The sequence below is a fragment of the Micropterus salmoides genome, unplaced genomic scaffold, assembly GCF_014851395.1.
Source record: "Micropterus salmoides isolate LMB-PRFRI ecotype aquatic unplaced genomic scaffold, ASM1485139v1 Ms_hic_scaffold_16, whole genome shotgun sequence".
NCBI lineage: Eukaryota > Metazoa > Chordata > Actinopteri > Centrarchiformes > Centrarchidae > Micropterus > Micropterus salmoides.
Window position 1 is genome coordinate 21,127,744 of NW_024040707.1, and position 20,725 is coordinate 21,148,468.

A 20,725-nucleotide genomic window follows, 5' to 3' on the forward strand; every position below is an offset into this window, starting at 1 on the left:
CTCCACTGTCTTCTGATTGGTTACTGTCTTCTGATTGGTCAAGACCTGAAGCATCTTACCAGGCTGTTGTTACCCTGAGCTATACAATACTGGCTCCATGTAGTTAGTAGAAAAAGCAGTTTAAAACAGAGCGTTCAGAACAGGAGGAAATCAGAGGTTTTGGCTCACAAGGATTTCTTTTAAAACTTTTACCTAATTATTTGAACCTGTGGCCATGTTTAACATGAACATCCAACATTGTAACATTGTATATAAGTCATTAAATATAGAAAAGCATTTAAGCAAAGCTTCCATAGTATTGTGAAAATATAATGCTGATTGTATAATCAAATAGGAATATTATGAGTGGCACATTAATATTGATTTAAAGCATAATACTCACTCTAAAAGAAACATTAAATGTCAGTTAAATTTGACAAATTAACATCTGTTAAGGACAGTCATTATAGTAATTAGCCCAAAGAGATTCAAACCCCCCTAACAGCCGTTTTCTGAGTGGTGTACTTTTTCTGGTGGAATGATTTTGTCATTAGTAAGGTAAGCAGTAGCAGTCACAACCTGTGGAGGATGAACTCAACAATAGGATTACTGCATGTGCTCACAGAAGCACCAGTTTTAAGAGAAGTAGCAGTAGACTGAATTAAGCAAGAAATAAGTTCACAGATTGCATTTTTGCAGACTGGTGTATGATTTGTTTATTTAGTTTTTAATCTAATACAATACCTGTAAAACAAATTATATTTTCCTTGCTTTCTTTTTTTAATTTCTTTTTGGCACATTTTCCTTACTTCTCTCTGTCACCTGTGTTGTCATTAAAAGTGTTTACACAGCACAGTGGTTGACAGTGTGACAATGACAACGTGAAGTAGCTGTTTTAACATATACCATCACTTGAAGCTTCATCTCAAATTCACAGTTCATATGTGATGCAGGCTTTAATTGCTGCTCCTCAACATATCCCTTTTCACTGTTGTGTCTCACTTTCGGTCTCTCATTCTTATTCCCTTCCTTCTCCTCTCTGTGGTCTCTCAGACTTGTTCCTCACCGTTGTCCATTCATCTCACAGGTTCAGTGGTTGAGAAAACGAAGTCTGCTGAATCCCAACAAGATTTTAGATGAGTGCCAGTCTCTGTCTTTTCCTGGGAATAGGAGTCACGCAATTGTGTCGGGCCTCCAACCTTTCTCCGAGTACAGACTCACTGTCAATGTTTTCAACAAGAAGGGGAAAGGACCCAACAGTGACCCGGCCACTTTTAACACTACAGAGGGAGGTGAGGCAACGCAAACACATGGTGGACATTGACTCAGGCAACTTGACAAGGAATTTTAACAACAGCACACATTTCATTTCCGGTGAAGTCCTTCTCCTCTCAATAATGTGTTTTGCTTATTGTTACTTCACTTTGATCTTTGTGCTTCGCTGTGCAGAATAATACATGTGCAGAGTTTGACAGTAGAAGGCTGTTTTCACCTTCATCTGCTGAAGGGGGAAATGTTTTTGTGCTCACCTTAACTCTGAGTTTAAGGCGTGCAAGCATGATTCTGTGACATCACAACTAGTTTGGGAATCAATCATGATCCAGGATGCAACTTACACAAGAGTGATGTGGACTGTTGAATGTCCCTTTCAGTGAAGTAGGACACATTTTGTGTCCAGTAATTAAACTTGAGAAATGAAAAACACCTTTATATTTATAGATTCTGACAGCATGCTTTTCATCTGTTTAACAAATACAAAAAGCTTAAAAAAAAGTTGAATGCACAGAAAAAATATCATGCATGTAAAGACACTTGACATGAATCTTAACTTATTTGGACATGACTGACTGTCATGATTCAAGCATCCTAGAACTATTTTTGGACACTAAAACATACTGCCACTCATTTTTAACCACCTCCAATTAAATAATAAGCTGCTAGAGAAACATGTCTGGACAGTAGATGCATTGACATTACTGTTGTTTTCATAGTTCCTGAGCAAGTGCCCATCCTGACTGCCTCCAACGCCCAGAGAGACTCCATTCTGCTGGTATGGGGCCCACCATTGGAGGCAAATGGCATCCTCACTGGTTATCTCCTGCAGTACCACCTCAGTATGTACACACACACACACACACACACACTATTGTTTGACTAACTGCTCATTGGCTTAAACAGTACAGACTATACAAGGCTTTTCATTAATAGATAGATTAATTTCTCTTTGCTGTCGCTCAGTGCTATGTGTGAAGTGCGTGAAGTGTAATCAAGAGAGTAGCTGCAGTGTTAGTGGAGAGCAGGTGAGAAAAGATCAAGTCGGAGGGGAGGAAGTGTCGAGGGGGTGTATCTGAGATACTGTATAACAGTTTACTTTTAGTGCCTACGGATTTGATGCTCATTTGATAAACCTGAAAACATACTGCATACACTACCCTCTCTGTTGTGTTATCATTCCAGACACTAGGTTGCACTGTTTAACCCCAAACACTCCAAAATGGTCTGCAACAGTCCAATTGAGCAGGGTACTTTACATTGTGGTTTGACAGTTTCCTCTGTGTTCCTTATCTCCTTTCCTCCTGGACTGGTTCTCTTCCAAAAGGATAATTTAAGCCTGTGCCGTTTGTGCCTCTTCTACAAATTTCTTTGGCATTTGTCACTCAGCAGCATTTCAGAAGCAGAACCCCACCTTTAGGCTTACGCACCGTTCGGGTGAACGAATGAGGGGCTTTCATTAGGTTTCTTCCGTTTTCAAAGGCTACACTCTTGTTGGCTGACATTTCTGAAGTCTTTTGTGTAAAAATGTGAAGGCAGAGACAGCCCGTTGCCGCCTCCACCAGTGCCCACGGAGTCTGGCCAGCTCTTCAATACACTCTGTCCCCCTCTCCTTTCGGCTTTTTGCCATATCAGATGTCAGACTTTACACAGATATTCCCACACAGTGCAATCTGTGGGTGTTGGAGGTTTTTCGGTTGAATTGATTCAACATGTAACTCAAGCATATTTAAAAAAAAATAATAAAAATTCTGATAATTCTGTGAATGTAATATAATAAATGTCGTACTACATGCACAGTGTGCACATCCAGGTGAGTCGTGAAACTGCTGTGTAATTAATCAATGACTGTGTTCACAAACACATAAAATATCCAGCTTTCTGTGCTGCAAACAAATATCTGTTTTCCGAAGCAGCACCAGGCTTGGCACACATTCAGTTCTCACCTGCATGTCAACATTAGCACAGTAATCACATCAACAAAGGGGGTTTCAGGAGAAGTATGCTGCTTTCTACAGTCTGCACACATACTGTACACATACTTTGATCTGTAATATGAGTTTGGCGATGCATTATGCTGCTTGTGATTTCTTCAATTCTGATTTCTTTCTACTGCTTCTCCTTATGTTTAATTTTTTTCTTTTGTCTCTCTTTGTCTTCCTTGCTTGGTTTTTCGACCTGTTCTTATAATTTTTTCCCTTTCTTTTAGTTTTTATTTCAGCTTTTCCTTCATCATGTCTCTTCCATTTCCTCCTCCTCTTTTTCTTTTTTCTTTTCTCTTCCTCCTTTCATCCATTGCCACTTGTTTATACCGCACCCCACCTTGAGCTCTTTATCTCGTCCTCTTTCATCTCCTCTCGCCTTTCTTCATAATGTATTCCTCCTCAGCTCACCTGTCACAACATGTATCCTCTACATTTGACACTTTTTTGCATGAGCTAGCATGACATCTCTCCATTTTCCCGCTCCCTCAACAATTGACCCTCATTATAGCTGTGTTTCATTAACATACACCATGAGCCAACAGTTATTATAGGTGTAATATCTTATCGAAATACTTTAAGACACTGTAAGAAAACAAAGAACTCAAACAATAGGTTAGTGCAATGGTGGAAACAGCATCTTACGAATGTATACTATAGAATAAGTAGCGATCAGTTCCTCCAGTTTCCAGTTTTGTTTACTTTTTTCTGGATTTATGTATGGGAGTCTGCCTCCATAATATAAAAATACATGTATGCCATGTGCCAGGCCTTTCAAAAACTGATAAAAAATTTAAAAAAACAACAACATTGATGACTTTTTCTGCATCTGTCCGTCGTATCCTCACTCATGCCATGTGAAATGACCTGACATCTTTCTCTTTCCTCTATAGTTAATGAGACCACACTGGAGGCGGTTGATTCCCAGGAGATAAACATCACTGGGGCTGACACCACCCAGCGGAAGCTTGAGGGCTTAGAGGAAGGCAGCCTCTACCGCTTCCGCCTCAGTGCGTGCACTCGAGCAGGTTGTGGACCTCCGTTGGCCCAGGAGAGTAGCACCGTTGTTGTTGCGGGTGAGTAGATGAAATCCATGTACCTGTCAGGGTAGTCTGTCTAGTAAGATATAATTTGCATTGGTGTGTGTATGAAAGGCCCACCAGTTTTGAAGCATACAGTTGCACACTCATAGACTGTAAAAAAAGAAGTGGACGTAGTCACCCATTAGTTTGTGGACTGCTGTTTTGAAGCCACGAGTTTGGCTGTTAGGTAGCCGTCATGTTGATTTTTTGCAACCAGCGGACCTGGATGTAACCATATTTGGATAAAACGGTGGAGCCAACGGCTCTGTGTGGAGCTAGCCAGCTTGGTTAGCAAGGTGCATCTGTATTTCACGTTAATGGTCATTATAACAGGGATGATAATTTTGTCTAGCGAACGAGAGGCTTAAAACAAAATGTACTCACCAGAGAAAATGAACAGTAAACTCCTAATAAGCTTTTTTAGCGGTGCAGGTTAAATCACTGTAGCATGATTGAAAGGTCGCCATGGTAATAACTTGTCAATCACAAAATAGTCCCGCCCTAAAGCATACTCTGCTTTCTGGTCTATTTTCCTCTAAATTGGACCATAATTTACTAAATGAACATCTTGTTGTATTAAAGAAGACATGAAACTAGTGATTGAAACAATAAACTCATTATGAAAGTGTTTACTGAGGTAATAAATCAGCTGAGAAGTAGGGTCATTTTATCATTATTTCTAATGGAACTGTACTTCTCCTGGCCGTTTGATAGAATGCAAGTTTAAGGGACTTCCGCGTTCGCCTCACTTCTCAGACCGGAAGGTTCCCGCTTGGTGCTAGTGCTGTAAACACCAAGCAGCATCACGAAAATGCACAAAAATGCAGTCCCTCAGCCACTTAAGGCTGGCCTGCTAGTCAATCCACATAGACCCCCATGTTAAAATGCCCAACTTTATATTAGAAATTAACATGTTTACAGAGTGGTACAAAAATGGTTTTGGCCTCTATAGCTAATTTCCCATTCATGACAACTATACAGGGGATGATTTTTTATATAACTCACCTATTTGGGGAGGGATTATTAGATTATTTCTTATTCCACCATTTTAATTCTACTTAATTTTCCACCTTATTTTGGGGCTTTAGCATTTACTCACTACTTGAATCTTCTCACCTTACTTTCCCTTCAATTCTCTTTTCCCCACACTCACATACATGCACAAACCTACACCTGGTCTCTGGATTTGGTCTCTTACTGCAAACATACCAGCTTACCCCGCCTCTTTCTGTGTCTCTCTCCCTGTCTGCTCTCCATCAGAAGCATGTTTTATAAAATCACAGAAAAGACACAGAACTGGTCTTTTGGATTTTTCCACCCACGATTCCCTTTTCACAGCAGCAGGTGTGCTGGATGTGGAGGAGGCTTATTAATGATGTAGCCTATCAAAACGATCGAAACCAACGTGGTACTGAAAGACATCTGCACTTGTGTATGCATTGTTCACTGTTGCTTTGGTCCGTGCTTGTAAAATATCTACTGTGTCTCTCTGTGTTTCTTAAAAAATAAATGCTAAAGTGGGTCTCGATACTTTGGCGGCCATTATAATACATGGGTGGCCCGCCAAGTATAAGTGGAAAATATGTTGTGACTAGCTTGGTCAAATTCTGTATTTAAATTCATGTATATGGGTCATATATATGGGATATGATCGTTGTGTTTTGGTTTGTTCTAAAATTTCACTGGAACGTATCCAGAATATTAATTTTAAAAGCTGTTAAGTATCTTGCTTTTAGAGGCAAGTTTGAGACTAATTTCTGAGAACCTTATTGTTAAGGTTAGGTTTTTTAGGATTAACAACCTAGCAACAGCACAAAAAATCTCTGTCTCATGGGTAGTATTTATACTTATCAGGACATCATCTTAGACACTGTTAAAAACACATTCAAAGCACTAACTGAATCAAGACGACACATGTAGGAATTACTCTCAAACTTAATGAGTTTTGAGGCAAAAATCTACAAAAATTAGACATAGTTGTTGCCTGCCTTTTGAAGGAGTGGAGGAGTATAGTAATCTTTAACTACAATACCAGCTTTGATTATAACGTACTGTATATATTGTTTTTTACTATTCTCACTTTCCTCACAGTGGAGTCTTAAAAGTGACATGGGCAGGTTTTAACAGCTGACCCATTATAGAGAACAATACAATTACTCTGATTATCAGAGAAATATGCTCTCCTCTCAGTGCACACAGCTTTATTATGAGTAGGATAGTTATGGGTTCTTTGTAAATTAAACATCAACCTCCAGTTTAGCTTTTCTGAATAACGTTTCAGTGGCTGTATATGATCTCTTTAGCACTTGAATAGTGTTGATAAATCATGGTGATGTTCAGTCACATGACCTTGTGTATTCATCAGGTTGTTGTTCAGAGTGTCATCCATTTAAGCCACAGAGCCAGTCTCACTGAATGAATTAATGAGCTGACAAGTTCAGAGAACTAAACCTCTGCTGTAGCATCTCTGAACCTATTCTGAACTGTGAACTGTGTGCAGCCTGTCACCTGCAGCTTTTCATCTAACAGCTCACTGTGGCTGCTCCTTCTTGTTCCATTACTCCCAACTCGCAACATTTCAAACTGATCTGCTGACAAAAATCTTTGAGAATTACCGTTGTCTTGTTTTGTAGAAGGTTTATTTGATGAACGATAGTGGTCAGTGCTAATCTCACTGACAAAAGCATTGCATTTCCTGTGACTACTTCAGAATAAAAGTCAGCCAGTTAAGTCACCATTTAAATGCTTTTAATTTTGAAGCTGCAGCAGTAGGAAAGTTCGGTTTGCATTGGTAATAAGTTAATACAGCATTTTTTTCGGGTAATGTGACCACTGACACCCAGTTTGTAATAACGGAAATTTCTTTCATCATTTGGCTCCATAGGCTCACTCACCATTGTGTCACCTCTTTCAGAGATATATAGTAACTTAACTGACATTTATTTAAATGAGAATTTCGAGATTATTACTTTATTTTGTATCTTACATCAAGTAAAGCCATGCAGACCTGTTTTAGTTCAACACTTTGTTGATACTGGTTGCATGCATGGTTGTATGTTGAACCATATAATTTAATACAGCCAATATGTCTAGTAGATTGACCTCTTTACCTGTCAGTTCAGTTTTCAGGTGCGTTTGGCAGGTGTTTGTTTCAACCCTGATAGTACACAAACTCTGAAAATGAGTGCTAGAATTTCATGGGGGGAAAAATGTGTCCACTATCTCTGAATGTTTTAATGAAAGTTATTCATTCCTCTCTTTTGTTTTTCCCTTTGGGAGGCTCTGCATCTTGTAGGTGGATGTCCAGTGTAAGAGCCATTAGATGCATTGTTTGTAAATATATTTGAGCAGAGGCTCAGTGGAGAGATAAAATGGTTCTGTTTTGGAGCTGTGCCCTCGGGGCATGTTAGTCACAATGCAGCAGAGTAGATTTATGGATGCCAATAGCACAGAGCAGAGGCACCATGAATTCGGAGATGATGAGTGAATGCATGTGAGTTACTGAATCTAGTCTATGAAGTGTACCTTTTTAGATTTCACCTTTGTGAATGAGCTTTTAACACTTCATCATCGTTTAGTTAGAACAAACATTTGTCTTGCTTAAAAATAGCCTGGACAAATTACAGACACACCAGAACAGAAAAAGCCATAGAAGTATCAGCAGATGTGCGTGTGTGTCCACGTGCCTTTGTTTAAAAGCCTTGTAATGCAAAGAGAGTGGCTGAAGTGAGAGACAGAAAACAAAAAAACAAAAGGATGGGGTGAAAGATCTGTGAGAAAAAGGAGCAGGAAAAACGGGAGAGAACAGCTAACAGCCAAAACCGAAGAGTGTAACAGACAGAGAAAAATATCTATTTTTCTCCATCAGGTCTCATGAGATAACAAAGAAGCAGAGATAAAGTGGACTGCAAACATGACAGAAAGGACAGAGACACACAAAAATAACCAGCTCCTCCAGAGATTAAATTATTTGCTCTCTGGCACAACATTTGAACACCCAAGTTGTTCAAGTCTCCAACATATATGCTAATGGCTTGAACTTTAATGTTTGAAAAAGTTTAGTTAGAAACATAATAATAATGAAGGGCTTCATCTCCTCTGCAATCAGCTCAGGATTCAGCAATCAGTGCAGGTCAGGCTGTGTCAGTGTAAAGCAGTGTTTATTTTCGGTTCAGGTTGGGGCACATGATATTCATACTAGACAATAAGAGAACTAATACAGGCAACATGCAAATTAAATGATGTAAAATGAATGTATAAATGGAAAATTACTCAGATTAACTGACCAATATGATGAGTGAAAATGAGTGAAAGCCAAAACATCTAACTATGTATTCCCATAACCTAATTAATAATAATAATAATAGTAATTTAATAATCATTCATTAAATTCAGGTAAATCTGATCCCAAACAGTTTTTACATGTCATTACGTAGTGTACAAATCCTGAAAATTATTAACTAATAAAAATGCATACAGTATTGACTATGAAGCTGCTAGCTACTAGCTACTGTGATAAGTTCATACTGCGATAATTACTTTTAAACGCACATTGTATTCCCACCTTTTTAAAGAAAAGCAATTGTAAGCACTAAGCTGAGAAACTGTAGCTGTGTTTCAGTTCCAAACCATATATGAATACTATAAACCACACCTGCATGTACTGTACTGTACTGTACTGTAATGTGTGTACAGTGTACTGTTTGCATTTAGTGTGCAACAAATGAATTAAAAGCTGCTATGACAATGTGAAAGGGGTCACTCGAAGTGATAAACCTATAGAGAATTATCACCTGAATCTGCAACTCCCTCGGCTTTATGGAGTTCCAGCTCATTGTTTAGCTGTCCAAACCACAGCTTTACTGTTTTAGTTCAGTCTCACTGCCCTCACAGTGCCATATCCAACCAAAGCATGCAGCAGTTTTCAGTGGAAAAGCTATAAAAACCCACTGTACACTACAAGCTCAGCATCAAACTGCAAACGTAGTTGGTGAACATATTGGAGCATTTACCAGCCATTGCAGGTTTAAGAAATACTACAAGGTGGATAACAGTTAAAGTGATTTGTGAACATTTTAGGGCTTCAGCTAATGATGATTTTAGTAATTGAGTATTCTACAGATTATTTCATCGATTCACTGAGTAATAGTAAAATAAGTACTTTTGCTTGGTGGTGCGCCATCCCCCCCGGGTCAGCTGTGTAACTCATAACGTTGCAACCCAAACTCACGGCCCAACCAGGCAAAGACCAATAACAACAAACGCACTTGTAACGTTATACATTTACGGCTGAGGATTGCAACATACTTTTGCTAGCCTTCAACTTAACAATCAATCGTGATTTAACTTGAATGGTAAAGTTGCCGTTACTGTTTCTTTGTAATTCATTTTCTCCCCCGATATATTCCTGGAATAAATATTTCAGTTTTGAGTAGCTTCTCAGGGATATTATTGTCCTTCAAATGAGTACACTGCATTTGCCAATACACTACATACTCAAATCCTGCTCAGAATCAGTAATCTCAGCAATTACGAGGAAAAAGTGTCTGCTCTTTTTTTCTCCACAATGCCCTCTGGTGGTGTAGCTCCCCACCCAGTCAACAAAAACAGACCACTCACGCAGGCATCCACCTGCATGTGGCTGTATTTGCGAGGATGCACTGCCCACGTATTTGTGTGCGCCACTGTGTGTGGATGTACATGCATGTGTGTGTCTGTAAGCGTGTGTGTGTGTGTGTGTGTGTTGGTGCCTAGTCTATAAACCTTAAAGCTGGCTTTCCATATATTTGTAATCTTCTGCTGTATTTCATTTTCTTTTTATCCCTCTGAAGATTTGTCCTCGACTCCAGCTGTGGCCCCTGTTCAGAGCAGTATGTATCGCTGCCTGCAGCCGGTGCAGCTCGCTAATATAGAAGTAGTGGTAGAGATAGACGTGATTGTAGGTGTGTTGGTGTAGCGAGTAGCTGGTCATAGTCTCTGCCTCTGTTTGTCCTTTCTAGTTGTACAAATATAGTTCAGGCAATCCAAAATACCAATTCTGGAAAGATCCAAACCCTAACAATCCTACCCTCTTGTAGCCTATAGAGCTTGCTTATAGCACAATATAGAGCTGACAGTATTGTAGCAGGAATCTAACGTCTGAGGCTTCTCTTTTATTTCAGGCCACAACTGCTCTCACCCCTCTCCCAGCTTTATCGCAGGCAATCCAACTCATCTTCCTTTAGGTATATAACTCACACTCACACACGCACAGCCAATCATATCCTTGTGATCTCATCTTGATGTACCTCGACTTTCAACTAACAATGGGATTCAATGGAGTCATTTCAGTCTATTCTGATATCTGCTCATGGTGGAGGGATGTCAGGAAAATCCAGCTTTGCTTAAGAGAGAGAGAGTGTGAAGACAAGATGTCACTCCCGCCCACGATCTCTATATCTACCCTTTATGAACCCAAATCCAGCTCCGCTCAATTAAGTCTAGGGCCCAGCTTTGCCTTTTGAACTGTCGTCTTGAAGGGTTTCTGCTAGCTGCACTGTTCTCAAGCTGCGGGGGGATCCCATTTTGCCTCTGTTAATCCTCTTTTCCTGCCTTCTCTCTCCTTTTCTCTGTGCCTGTCTGTGTTTTCCTTGCCTCCTTATTTTCCTCCTCCTATTTCTTCTCTCTTTTATCAGTTCCAGCCCTGTTGAACATAAGCTCTTATGTGAGTGACACCTTTGCCAAAATCAGCTGGACTGCCACAGAAGAGCAGCAGGACTCGCAGGTTTATGTGGCTTATATGAATAACCGTAAGCTACTTTTCCTGTCCCCGCCTTGCTCAACATTGATAGGAATTTTAGGTGGCATCATTTTTAGGTGCAACTGGGAAGGTTTTATAGAAACATCTAAAAATATATCATAAGCCTAATGTCTGCATGGCTACTTCCATCATTTCCATTATTGCCTAAAAATGTAAAGATGTATTTAAAGTTTTATATAGTGCAACAAATACATGTAGTAACTTAGGGAACATGTATTACTTGGCTACAGCTCATCCTATCTTCTTTTTTGATAGCATGAATGCTAATACAGAATTGCTGCTTGTGCACTTGTTGTGCTTGGCTGTGTAGGTGATGGTAACTGGCGGATTTCAGAGGCTGTTAACACTTCTCAAAGTTTCCACATAATTGACGGGCTCAAACCTGGGGCGGTGTACACCATACGCCTCTTGGCCAAGAGGCTGTTCGATAACGCTAGCATTTTCGAAGATGTTATCCAGACTCAAGTCAAAGGTGAGAGGAGAAAAAATGTTGCGGTCAATAGAGTGTAGTGATTTGACTTCCAACCTGCCGTAACAATACAAGCACATCATTTACAAATTGATAATGACTGTGGTGAATGTGTGAGTTTATTTTATTTTTCTTGCATCTCTGTGCATTTGTTTTGTCTTGTTCCTATCTAATATTCTTTCAGAAGAGCTAGAGTTTCATAGCTGAAGGGACTGTGAGTCAAATACGACGTGAGAACATCTTCTCAAACTAGGATCCATCATGTTTTTCTGTTTTCAGTCAAAGATAAAGTTGTATGAGGAGCGCTTGAGGGGACTGTCATACTCAAATAGGCAGATTTGGAAAGTCGATCCCTGAGCTCTGTGTCTCTTTGCTGTTTTTGTTCTCAGGCGTGGAAGGTCAGCGGAGCGACTTTTCAACTCAGGGCTGGTTCATTGGGACCATGTGTGCTGTGGCGCTGCTCACCCTCGTTGCTCTCATGGCCTGCTTTGTGCAGAAAAACAAAAGTGGCAAGTATGCAGGTACGCCGCCGCCGCCGCCGCTCCAGCGACAAGACATGTTCTCCATGGAAAAAGGTCAGTTAGTCTTTGACCAGGGTTGGGTCCCCTTGTTGTTTCGCTTCAGATGAACCAAAATTCAACTTTTCATTTCAACAATGAAATGCATAGTACATGATATAGAAGACACCAATCTTACTTGGTTATAAGTGATTTAATTATCTTTCAATATTTAAACATCACCAATTTTTCAGCGTGACGCTTTAATTCAACTTTTGAATTTGGTTGACGTACTGAAAGAATGAAAATGTGCAATGGGCCTCAACCCTGACCCCAGACCTTTATGGAAATGCATTATGCATGCTTGTTGGAAACCGCATGCTAACCCTGCCAAGCCCAATATCACTTACTATGAATGTTCCACGAGATGCTTGCAGCTAGTGTAGGTTTACCTCTTGTGAAACAATTTCTGTGGCCCCGTTAGTTCTGCTTGGTACCTCTGATTACACATCTTGTCAAGCCAGATGAGTGGGAACCAGCTGGCTTTGTTCCACACCTCCCCACCCCTCACCTGTGCAGACCTTCCTTCCCCTGTGCCTTTGTGCTGTCTTGAATCAGAGCCAAATTCAGTCTCACAACAGTACCTACCTGCAAAGTGTCTCCTCGCTCAGTTTCTTTCCTCTCAACCTGCTTTCCCGTCATCTCCTCACCATCCTACTTCTTTGCCTGCAGTAGCTTTTGACATGAAGCACTGAATATTTCATCAGCTCCTTTGGATTCCCCCTTTGCCCATCCTGCTCTTTTCATGAAACCCCTCTTTTGTCTTTCTCGAAAGCAACTGATATTTCTTAAAGCATACTCACACAAAGAGCTGATGTGTAGCACGCTGTGCAGACACACAGAAGTGAGGCTTTCAGTGTACATACTTGATATAATGTTTACACAGTCATATTTAGTTGGTCTCAAAAGCTTTTTGGTTATGACTTTTGAATTTCAACTCTTATATATACTCAAGTGATGTAAAAGTTCAGATAATTTATTCCTGTACACTTACTAAGCATTAACGTTGAGTTTGCTTTAGATCTAGTTTCCAAGACTTGTCTGACAGAAAATCACTGAGGTTTATTAAAACTAGCAAAAGGCCAGTGCTACTGTTTGGTTTATTTCCCTTTGGAAAATGTTGAAGACATCATCCTTTATAGTTTGAATTTGAAGCATGGCAAGTGATTTTATGTCCCAACACTACAAGTAATATGTAATTACATTTAGGGATGAAGTTGCTGCTCTTTGACAGTGACGCTGCAATATCTGTCTCTCCCTCTATCCCGTAGTGAAAGAGAAGGAGGACCTCCACCCTGATGTGGAGTCACAAGGAATGAATGATGACACCTTCTGTGAATACAGGTGAGCTGTGCTCCTGCTCTGCAGAGGAAAGCTGAAGTGCCAAAGTGTGCTGAGGAAATTCCATTTTTTATCTCCTTGAAATGCAATGTTATTATGTTAATATAACAACCATATGTTAAATCTTTTCAGGCTGAGAAAGTCATTTGTCATCTGTCACAGTAATGTTTTTCTCTTCCATCCCAAAAGCAAACCATGCATTCATGAGCTTTACCATGATCGGCCTAGAAGCCAGTGTTCTCATCATTTAATGGGCTAGGTAATCACACTCTGTAGTTAAGAGTAGTGGGTAAGAAAAGCTTGAGATTTGCTCCCCTTTAGTTGGAATTATGTGCATTTACTTTGTTGCCGTATATACTATATCTATACTGTATGTATGTATATATATATATACGGGCTTACAAGACATTACTTACATTACCTTCAGAGGCAAGAGAAAACAAAGCAAGCATACTGTATTCATGTGTCAAACACATTATATCATATATAAGTAGGGTAGTCTACTGTATTGGCCAGATGACCCACCTTTTCCAAGATACAAAACAATTTTAGTCTAGCCCTGTTGGGTTTCCCTGTGATGCCATAAGTTCAGCGAGACATTTGTTCTCATCTTTGAAGCCTTCTGTTACATAAAATACTGCTTTAATGGAAGTATTTCATTAAAAATGAATGTAAATCCAACATTTATTTGTGTTAAAAGTCACACCCTGTCCAGGAAGCTCTTTTTTAGAATTATTTTCCTCTAATATAAAACAACCCCCACTTTTACAAACAAATGTTGTCTTATAATTGGGCCAATACGGTAATGTTGTGCAAAACAGGGTAGTAGCCGACCCTGCAAACCCATGTGTCAAACTTGAACAAAGGTGAACTTTGACCTGCAAGTTTGGTAAGTTAGTTAGTTACTTAATTACGTGTTTAGCTTATACCAAAACAGCAAAAAGATTGGTGGTAGTGTGACTGCACTTTGCAACCAAGACATTTCTTAGACAACAGCTGTAATGCTATTAATTATTTAAGCTCTTAGATATGCTGCCTACTGAACCTACTGTATTAAGGTCGTGTTTTAGCCACATCTTATGTAGAAAGATGTACACTATTTGAGGTGATTGGATGTTAGTGAAACATAACTTTTGATTTACTTTTGAACTCTAAATTCACATTGTGTATTAGGGTGTATTGTGTGGAATATCTTCAACACAGGCCACTCTTTTAATTGTAATAGAAGACCCTTCCACTGCACACACACAGATTGATTCTAGATATATAGCAATTGCTGATGGAAAATATCTTACATTCAACAAAATGGGCATAAACTAAGCACGGTAAATGGGTTGAAAACCGGAGCCTTTAAGCCCGAAGCAGACAGCTGTTTTACTTATAATAGCTGTTGAATTCCCATTGTTTGCATTGTTTAGCTGCTACGGTGACAGTTTAGGGAAATCGTCTGAATCCTATTTTGCTTGACAGCGCTGCAGCAACTGTGTGACAATGGCGTGTTTGTTTGTGCACACGCAACAGAAAACACCTAAAATAGCCTCTTCTGTCTGCTTTGATTCTGCTCGTTATCATATTACTCAGAACATGATTACTCACAATTGTGTGGTTGCTGCCAATTGCATTCCTGTGATTCTTGCCAAGACTGTAGTTCTGTTGAACAGGAAAGAATGCATTGTCTACAGTCATGTTTATAGATTTTATAGCTTAAAGAATTTAATATTATACATCAACAGTGAAATCTTATTATGATGATTAGATTATTTTGTGCTATTGTTTTACGGAAAGTCCAAATTAATAATACGAAACAAGTTTTAATTCAAAACTAACAAAATTTGTTATTGAGGTTTGTGTTTTACATATTCTTTGCATACCATTGGTGCATAGTTAATTGTGTGAACCATCATGATGATATTAAATGGAATTGACATATAACTTTATAACATATACATCTCCTATCAGAAAACATTTGTGATAGTGATTTTAACTCTGACATCAAGTTTACTTTGGAGCTCATCAGGCAGGGGAAGTAATATGAGTTGATGAGTTGGTGCAGATGTTTGGCTGCAGCTGTTTAGAATGCCTCTCAGGGTTGGTTTCATGAGGTTGTTCAGAGTACTGTCTCCCCAGAGTGCCCTTAGCCTTACTATGATGTTGTTTTCCTGGCTTTAGAGCTGGATTCAGGGCTCTCTTGTGCCCTTTGAATCTCTGAAGGCAATAGACCACCCACTAGTATGCCACGTGTCTGGGGAGCTGACAAGTGGTAATCAGCTTCAGACGATTTCTCTTTGGAGACAGCCCTCTGCTGCGTAGCCCCTCCGTCCACTGCAAGAACAGCAGGTGTCATAGCTTGAGATGGCTGTTAGCCAACAGTGTAATGCAATTTCTTCCTTGGATAGTTTATCAGCTGTTGTTTTTGCAGCAAATGTGGCAAAGTTCTTCTTCTAGACACCTTCAAACTAAAGAAAATACAACTTTAGATGCAATGGGGTGGAGGGCCTCCTTCCCTCTGAAGTTTCCGTGCTGCCCCCAAACCAAGTCAGCATGGGTCAATGGCAAGACAGATTACCTTCTGCCAGGTGACGTGCCTCCATCTCTCACCTGTTTGTGAGGCTTAAGGAAAGCCCGGCCAAGGTCTTGAATGAGAGCCGGGGCTCAAAAGCACCCGGCCCCATTTTATCACTGTAATAAAGTCACTGTGGGCGGGCTGCTGCGGCTGTGGCATTCCACTGCTCATAGATAACAACCACTTATCTTCAGCGCTCTAGAGTCGTCAGAGAAAGAAGGCTTGATAAAAGCTGAAATGCGGACCTTATGCAGCTTGCATGGTAAACGGCCTCATGAAATGGGATAGATAAGATTGGTTATTAAAAATCCCAGCGAAGGAGAAGCAATTTGTAATCAGAGCTTGAACCATGTCTCTGTGCTAAAATGCTGCTGAAAATGTCGAGCTTTTATTTGACACAGGTGTCAACTACAGTACGCCTCAAATGGCGCTATCATATACCAGCCACCTGACTAACGTCTCAGAACACAGCAGACAGTCTGTGTTATGAATACTAAAATCAAAGGAGAGAGAGAAGTGTTATCAAACACTGCTGGTTTAGGGAATTAGAAAAGAGCACAGGGAGGAGAAATATCCTCAGTGTTTTGAGGTGACCCCGCATCTTGTAGTGAGACACCTGCAAGTTGGCCAGTTGCCCAGCCTTAAATTGGCATCTAATCTCCTCGGCCTGCGTGTGGGCCCCTCGGGAATACCAGGAATGACAGGCTGTTAGTCTGGGATTGCATATGCCCCACCTCTTCCCCCCTGTTCGTTCTCCCGTTCTCAATCCCAGCCACTACCCCCTCCCCCCCCCCCCCCCCCCCCATATATGCACACACACCTCCCACCCGTCTCCTTTTTCACTGCACTGCAATTTCCATCGCTGGTTCTAAAGAGATTTGAAATTGCCTTTGGTCCTGAAGCCTTGGCAATTAGCAATTAGTGAAGTGATTGTACCAAGCCCTCCCTCCTCCCTTGTGCTCCGTTTCCCGCTATGCATCCGCCGCATCCACCCTGCCTATTGCCTGTAGTGATGTATTGAAACCATAAGAACTCCCTTTGTGACTAGGATCATGTGTGTGTGTGTTTTAGTGCAGACAAACATTTAATAGTATATATGTACTGTACAGGCTCTGCACACTGGTGTTTGCATGTGTATCTGTGTAGCTTTTGGTTATACAGTATATGATATTGTGTGTGTGCTTGTGTGTCAAAGACCTCTTAGGGGCCCTGTGTTGCTTCCGAACATCTGCCTGATGTACTATAAAATGTGTTTGTTTATGCACTGCACCACTGACCCCAGCCATCCTTCTCTGTCGTTGTTGATGGCAGTGACAGCGATCAGAAGCCACTGAAGGGCAGTAGCTTGTGTTCCCTGGTGGGGGACAGCGTCAGCAGAGACAGCCTGGTTGACTATGCCGACGGTGGAGAAGAATTCGATGAGGACGGTTCATTTATCGGAGAATATTCCGGACCCAAGCACAGAGGCTCTGTTAGTGAGCCCAATGGACCCAGCTCTGTCACTGCATAAAGCTATGCTCCAACTGAAACTGTCTACTTCAAATCCTTTCAAAATCCTTTTTAAATTCATCTTCCATGGCATCAAATATAGCTTGAATTGCCAAATATATGGGGGGGGGACTCAAATGTGCAGAAGTTTTTACAGCAGGCAGAAGAAGGGACTGGAATGGGAAGAATAGACCCACCATACACATCAGTGTGAAAACCATGTGAGTGTTTGTACATACTTTAAGAGAATGACCTGTATCATTTGAGTGTTTCATGATTTTGTTAATGATAATAAAGATCTTTTTGTACCTATCAGCCAAAATCTTCTGCGGTACACATTGATTTTCGTCTTTCACAAAAGGCAGAAGATAAACAATAATTTTCCACAATGTATAAAAACACTGAAAATCTGATATACAGTATGTATTTTTTACACAGTGGATGAGAATAACACATAAAGTACATAAGCATCTACAACTCTGCAGGATGTCCTATTTAATGAAGACAGTTACATTCACATCGTGAAATGGAAACAATATGTAGTCATATATGACTGTCCATTACTGTATATTACTGTATATTTTATGTATGGTTTAGATTGTGTTAATTTGCAAATGTGTGAAAGTTGATGATTTGTTTATAATCAAAATACTGATAATTACGGTGGCCCTGAGAGGCCAACGCACTGCAACTTAAGAAAACACATTCAAATTCATCACAACACAACACATAAAGACAATACAACACATTAAGACAACACAACACATTTAGACAACACAACACATTTAGACAACACAACACATTGAGACGACAACACAACACATTTAGACAACACAACACATTGAGACGACAACACAACACATTTAGACAACACAACACATTAAGACAACACAACACATTTAGACAACACAACACATTAAGACAACACAACACATTTAGACAACACAACACATTAAGACAACAACACAACACATTAAGACAACACAACACATTGAGACGACAACACAACACATTAAGACAACACAACACATTTAGACAACACAACACATTAAGACAACACAACACATTAAGACAACACAACACATTGAGACGACAACACAACACATTGAGACGACAACACAACACATTAAGACAACACAACACATTGAGATGACAACACAACACATTAAGACAACACAACACATTTAGACAACACAACACATTTAGACAACACAACACATTAAGACAACACAACACAACAAAACACATTTAGACAACACAACGGAAGTGTTTCCAGGGGACCCTTTTAAGTGATGCACACAGCTAGCTTGTTTTGGTTGAACCTGTAACCTGAAGTACATAATACCATGAAATGACACACTCCGGGACAGTAGGGGGCAGTGTGCACCTAAACAACGTGGTTGGAACCTGCAAAACAGAGAAGAGAAGAAGAAGAATCTTGTTTTGGTTGTGCTCCCATGGTTTTGCAGCGGCAGTTCAGGACTTTTTTCCATCAGCAAATGAAGCTAAAATGTGTTTTTTGGTCCTTTTAACATTGTTGTGCTGTCTTAATGTGTTGTGTTGTCTTAATGTGTTGTGTTGTCTAAATGTGTTGTGTTGTCTAAATGTGTTGTTTTGTCTAAATGTGTTGTGTTGTCTTAATGTGTTGTGTTATGTATATGTGTTGTGTTGTCTTAACGTGTTGTGTTGTCTAAATGTGTGGTGTTGTCTAAATGTGTTGTGTTGTCTTAATGTGTTGTGTTGTCTTAATGTGTTATGTAAATGTGTTGTGTTGTCTTAACGTGTTGTGTTGTCTTAATGTGTTGTGATGTCTTAACGTGTTGTGTTGTCTAAATGTGTTGTGTTGTGATGAATTTGAATGTGTTTTCTTAGGTTGCAGTGCGTTGGACTCTCAGGGCCACCGTAGATAATATATTTTAAATGAATATATTTTTTAATTGCTTTTTATATCGAGTAGGGGACAACAACATAAACATAAGAACGATACTAACACAAGAACAAATTCAAGTATCAGTTTTACCAACTATGCTCCTGGTTGGGTGGTGTAATTACAGCAGGGATATATATGTTGCTTAGCAAAAAGGATTTAAGTGATAAGTGTACTGCCGCATTTATCTCTGGAGTGTAATAATGAATAATAATTTAAGGAACCTGTGAAAAGTCTAATTGTGAATGACGCTTTCACCTTAGTACCTTCCCGCTACTGAAGAGGAATTTCTGAAACAATTTGTCATACTCCTATTTATAAGGTTTTGGACTATTTTAATCATGTGCCTTTATTCTGCTGGGTATCCTAGTATGAATCACTCTACATCTCTTTAAAATTATTAGGCAGCTGAGCTATTTATGATCTTGAAATTGTTAATGTCGGGTACTTCCTTCCCAATTTTTTTTGACTTGGTGCAGTGATTAATCAGTTTCTATTTGCCGCTCCTTTTCTGTAATTTAAAAAGCACCCACTTTTATGCTAAACCTGCTTTCAACATGGAATGTGAATGCATTATGAGCACATTCCTTCCTCGTTGCTTAGCTATTACCAAAATTATACAGTAAATGTTGTTCATAAACTAAGTGATATTGGAATGATACAAACATGGCTGAATTAAGCTCGATATTCTCAAAGGTCAAACACATTGCAAATACCAAAAATATTTTACCCGTTATCTCCCCAATACATGCAGTAAATCCTCACATCCATAATGCATGTTGCTGAAATATTCATCAAGGATATAACTCAAATAAAGTTGAGATTTGACCTGTTCAACAATCTTACTTAAACAGATGTATTAAAACAGGATACAGCAGTGGTTCAGGCTACAAGGTACTAAATGTTTAATTGGCTAGAGGCTTATTTTTCATGTTTAGGATCCACCACTGAGTTCTTTTAAGATACAAAGACTTCTTTAAAACCAAAGAACATTCTTAAAAATCAAAGCAATCCAGTTAGATGTTTAACTTTGTTGACAAAGTCATGTAGAGAGTTTCGATAAAGAGTTTTTACTTCAAACCAAAATGAGCAAAACTGATCATATGGAAGAAAGTTCAGCTATGAAATATAGTCAACATCTGTAGTCAATCTCTTTCCCATTACCAGGAAATCTCTTTCACATTATACTTGGTACTGATAATTGGAGCCAGGTCCCATGGCTCCAATTATCCGAACCAAAGCAGTGCTCGCTCTCACCTTCATTGT

At 39.7% G+C, this 20,725-nt stretch overlaps 1 protein-coding gene across 9 annotated transcripts in view; it reads left to right on the plus strand.

Annotated features, from left to right (window-relative positions):
* Positions 1-17,854, plus strand: part of LOC119906060 (neural cell adhesion molecule L1-like protein) — a 61,129-nt gene extending 43,275 nt beyond the window's left edge. For 3 of the 9 annotated variants that reach the window (XM_038723552.1, XM_038723551.1, XM_038723553.1), the window contains exons 21-29: positions 1,067-1,271; positions 1,971-2,093; positions 4,127-4,309; positions 10,477-10,539; positions 10,990-11,103; positions 11,425-11,586; positions 11,973-12,158; positions 13,412-13,484; positions 17,356-17,854. In XM_038723552.1, coding sequence (XP_038579480.1) covers positions 1,067-1,271; positions 1,971-2,093; positions 4,127-4,309; positions 10,477-10,539; positions 10,990-11,103; positions 11,425-11,586; positions 11,973-12,158; positions 13,412-13,484; positions 17,356-17,554 — 1,308 coding nt within the window. In that variant the 3' untranslated portion in view covers positions 17,555-17,854. The remainder of the gene's footprint in view (positions 1-1,066; positions 1,272-1,970; positions 2,094-4,126; positions 4,310-10,476; positions 10,540-10,989; positions 11,104-11,424; positions 11,587-11,972; positions 12,159-13,411; positions 13,485-17,355) is intronic. The other 6 variants (XM_038723554.1, XM_038723555.1, XM_038723556.1 and 3 more) reach the window with 6 other exon arrangements.
* Positions 17,855-20,725: the final 2,871 nt, after the last annotated feature.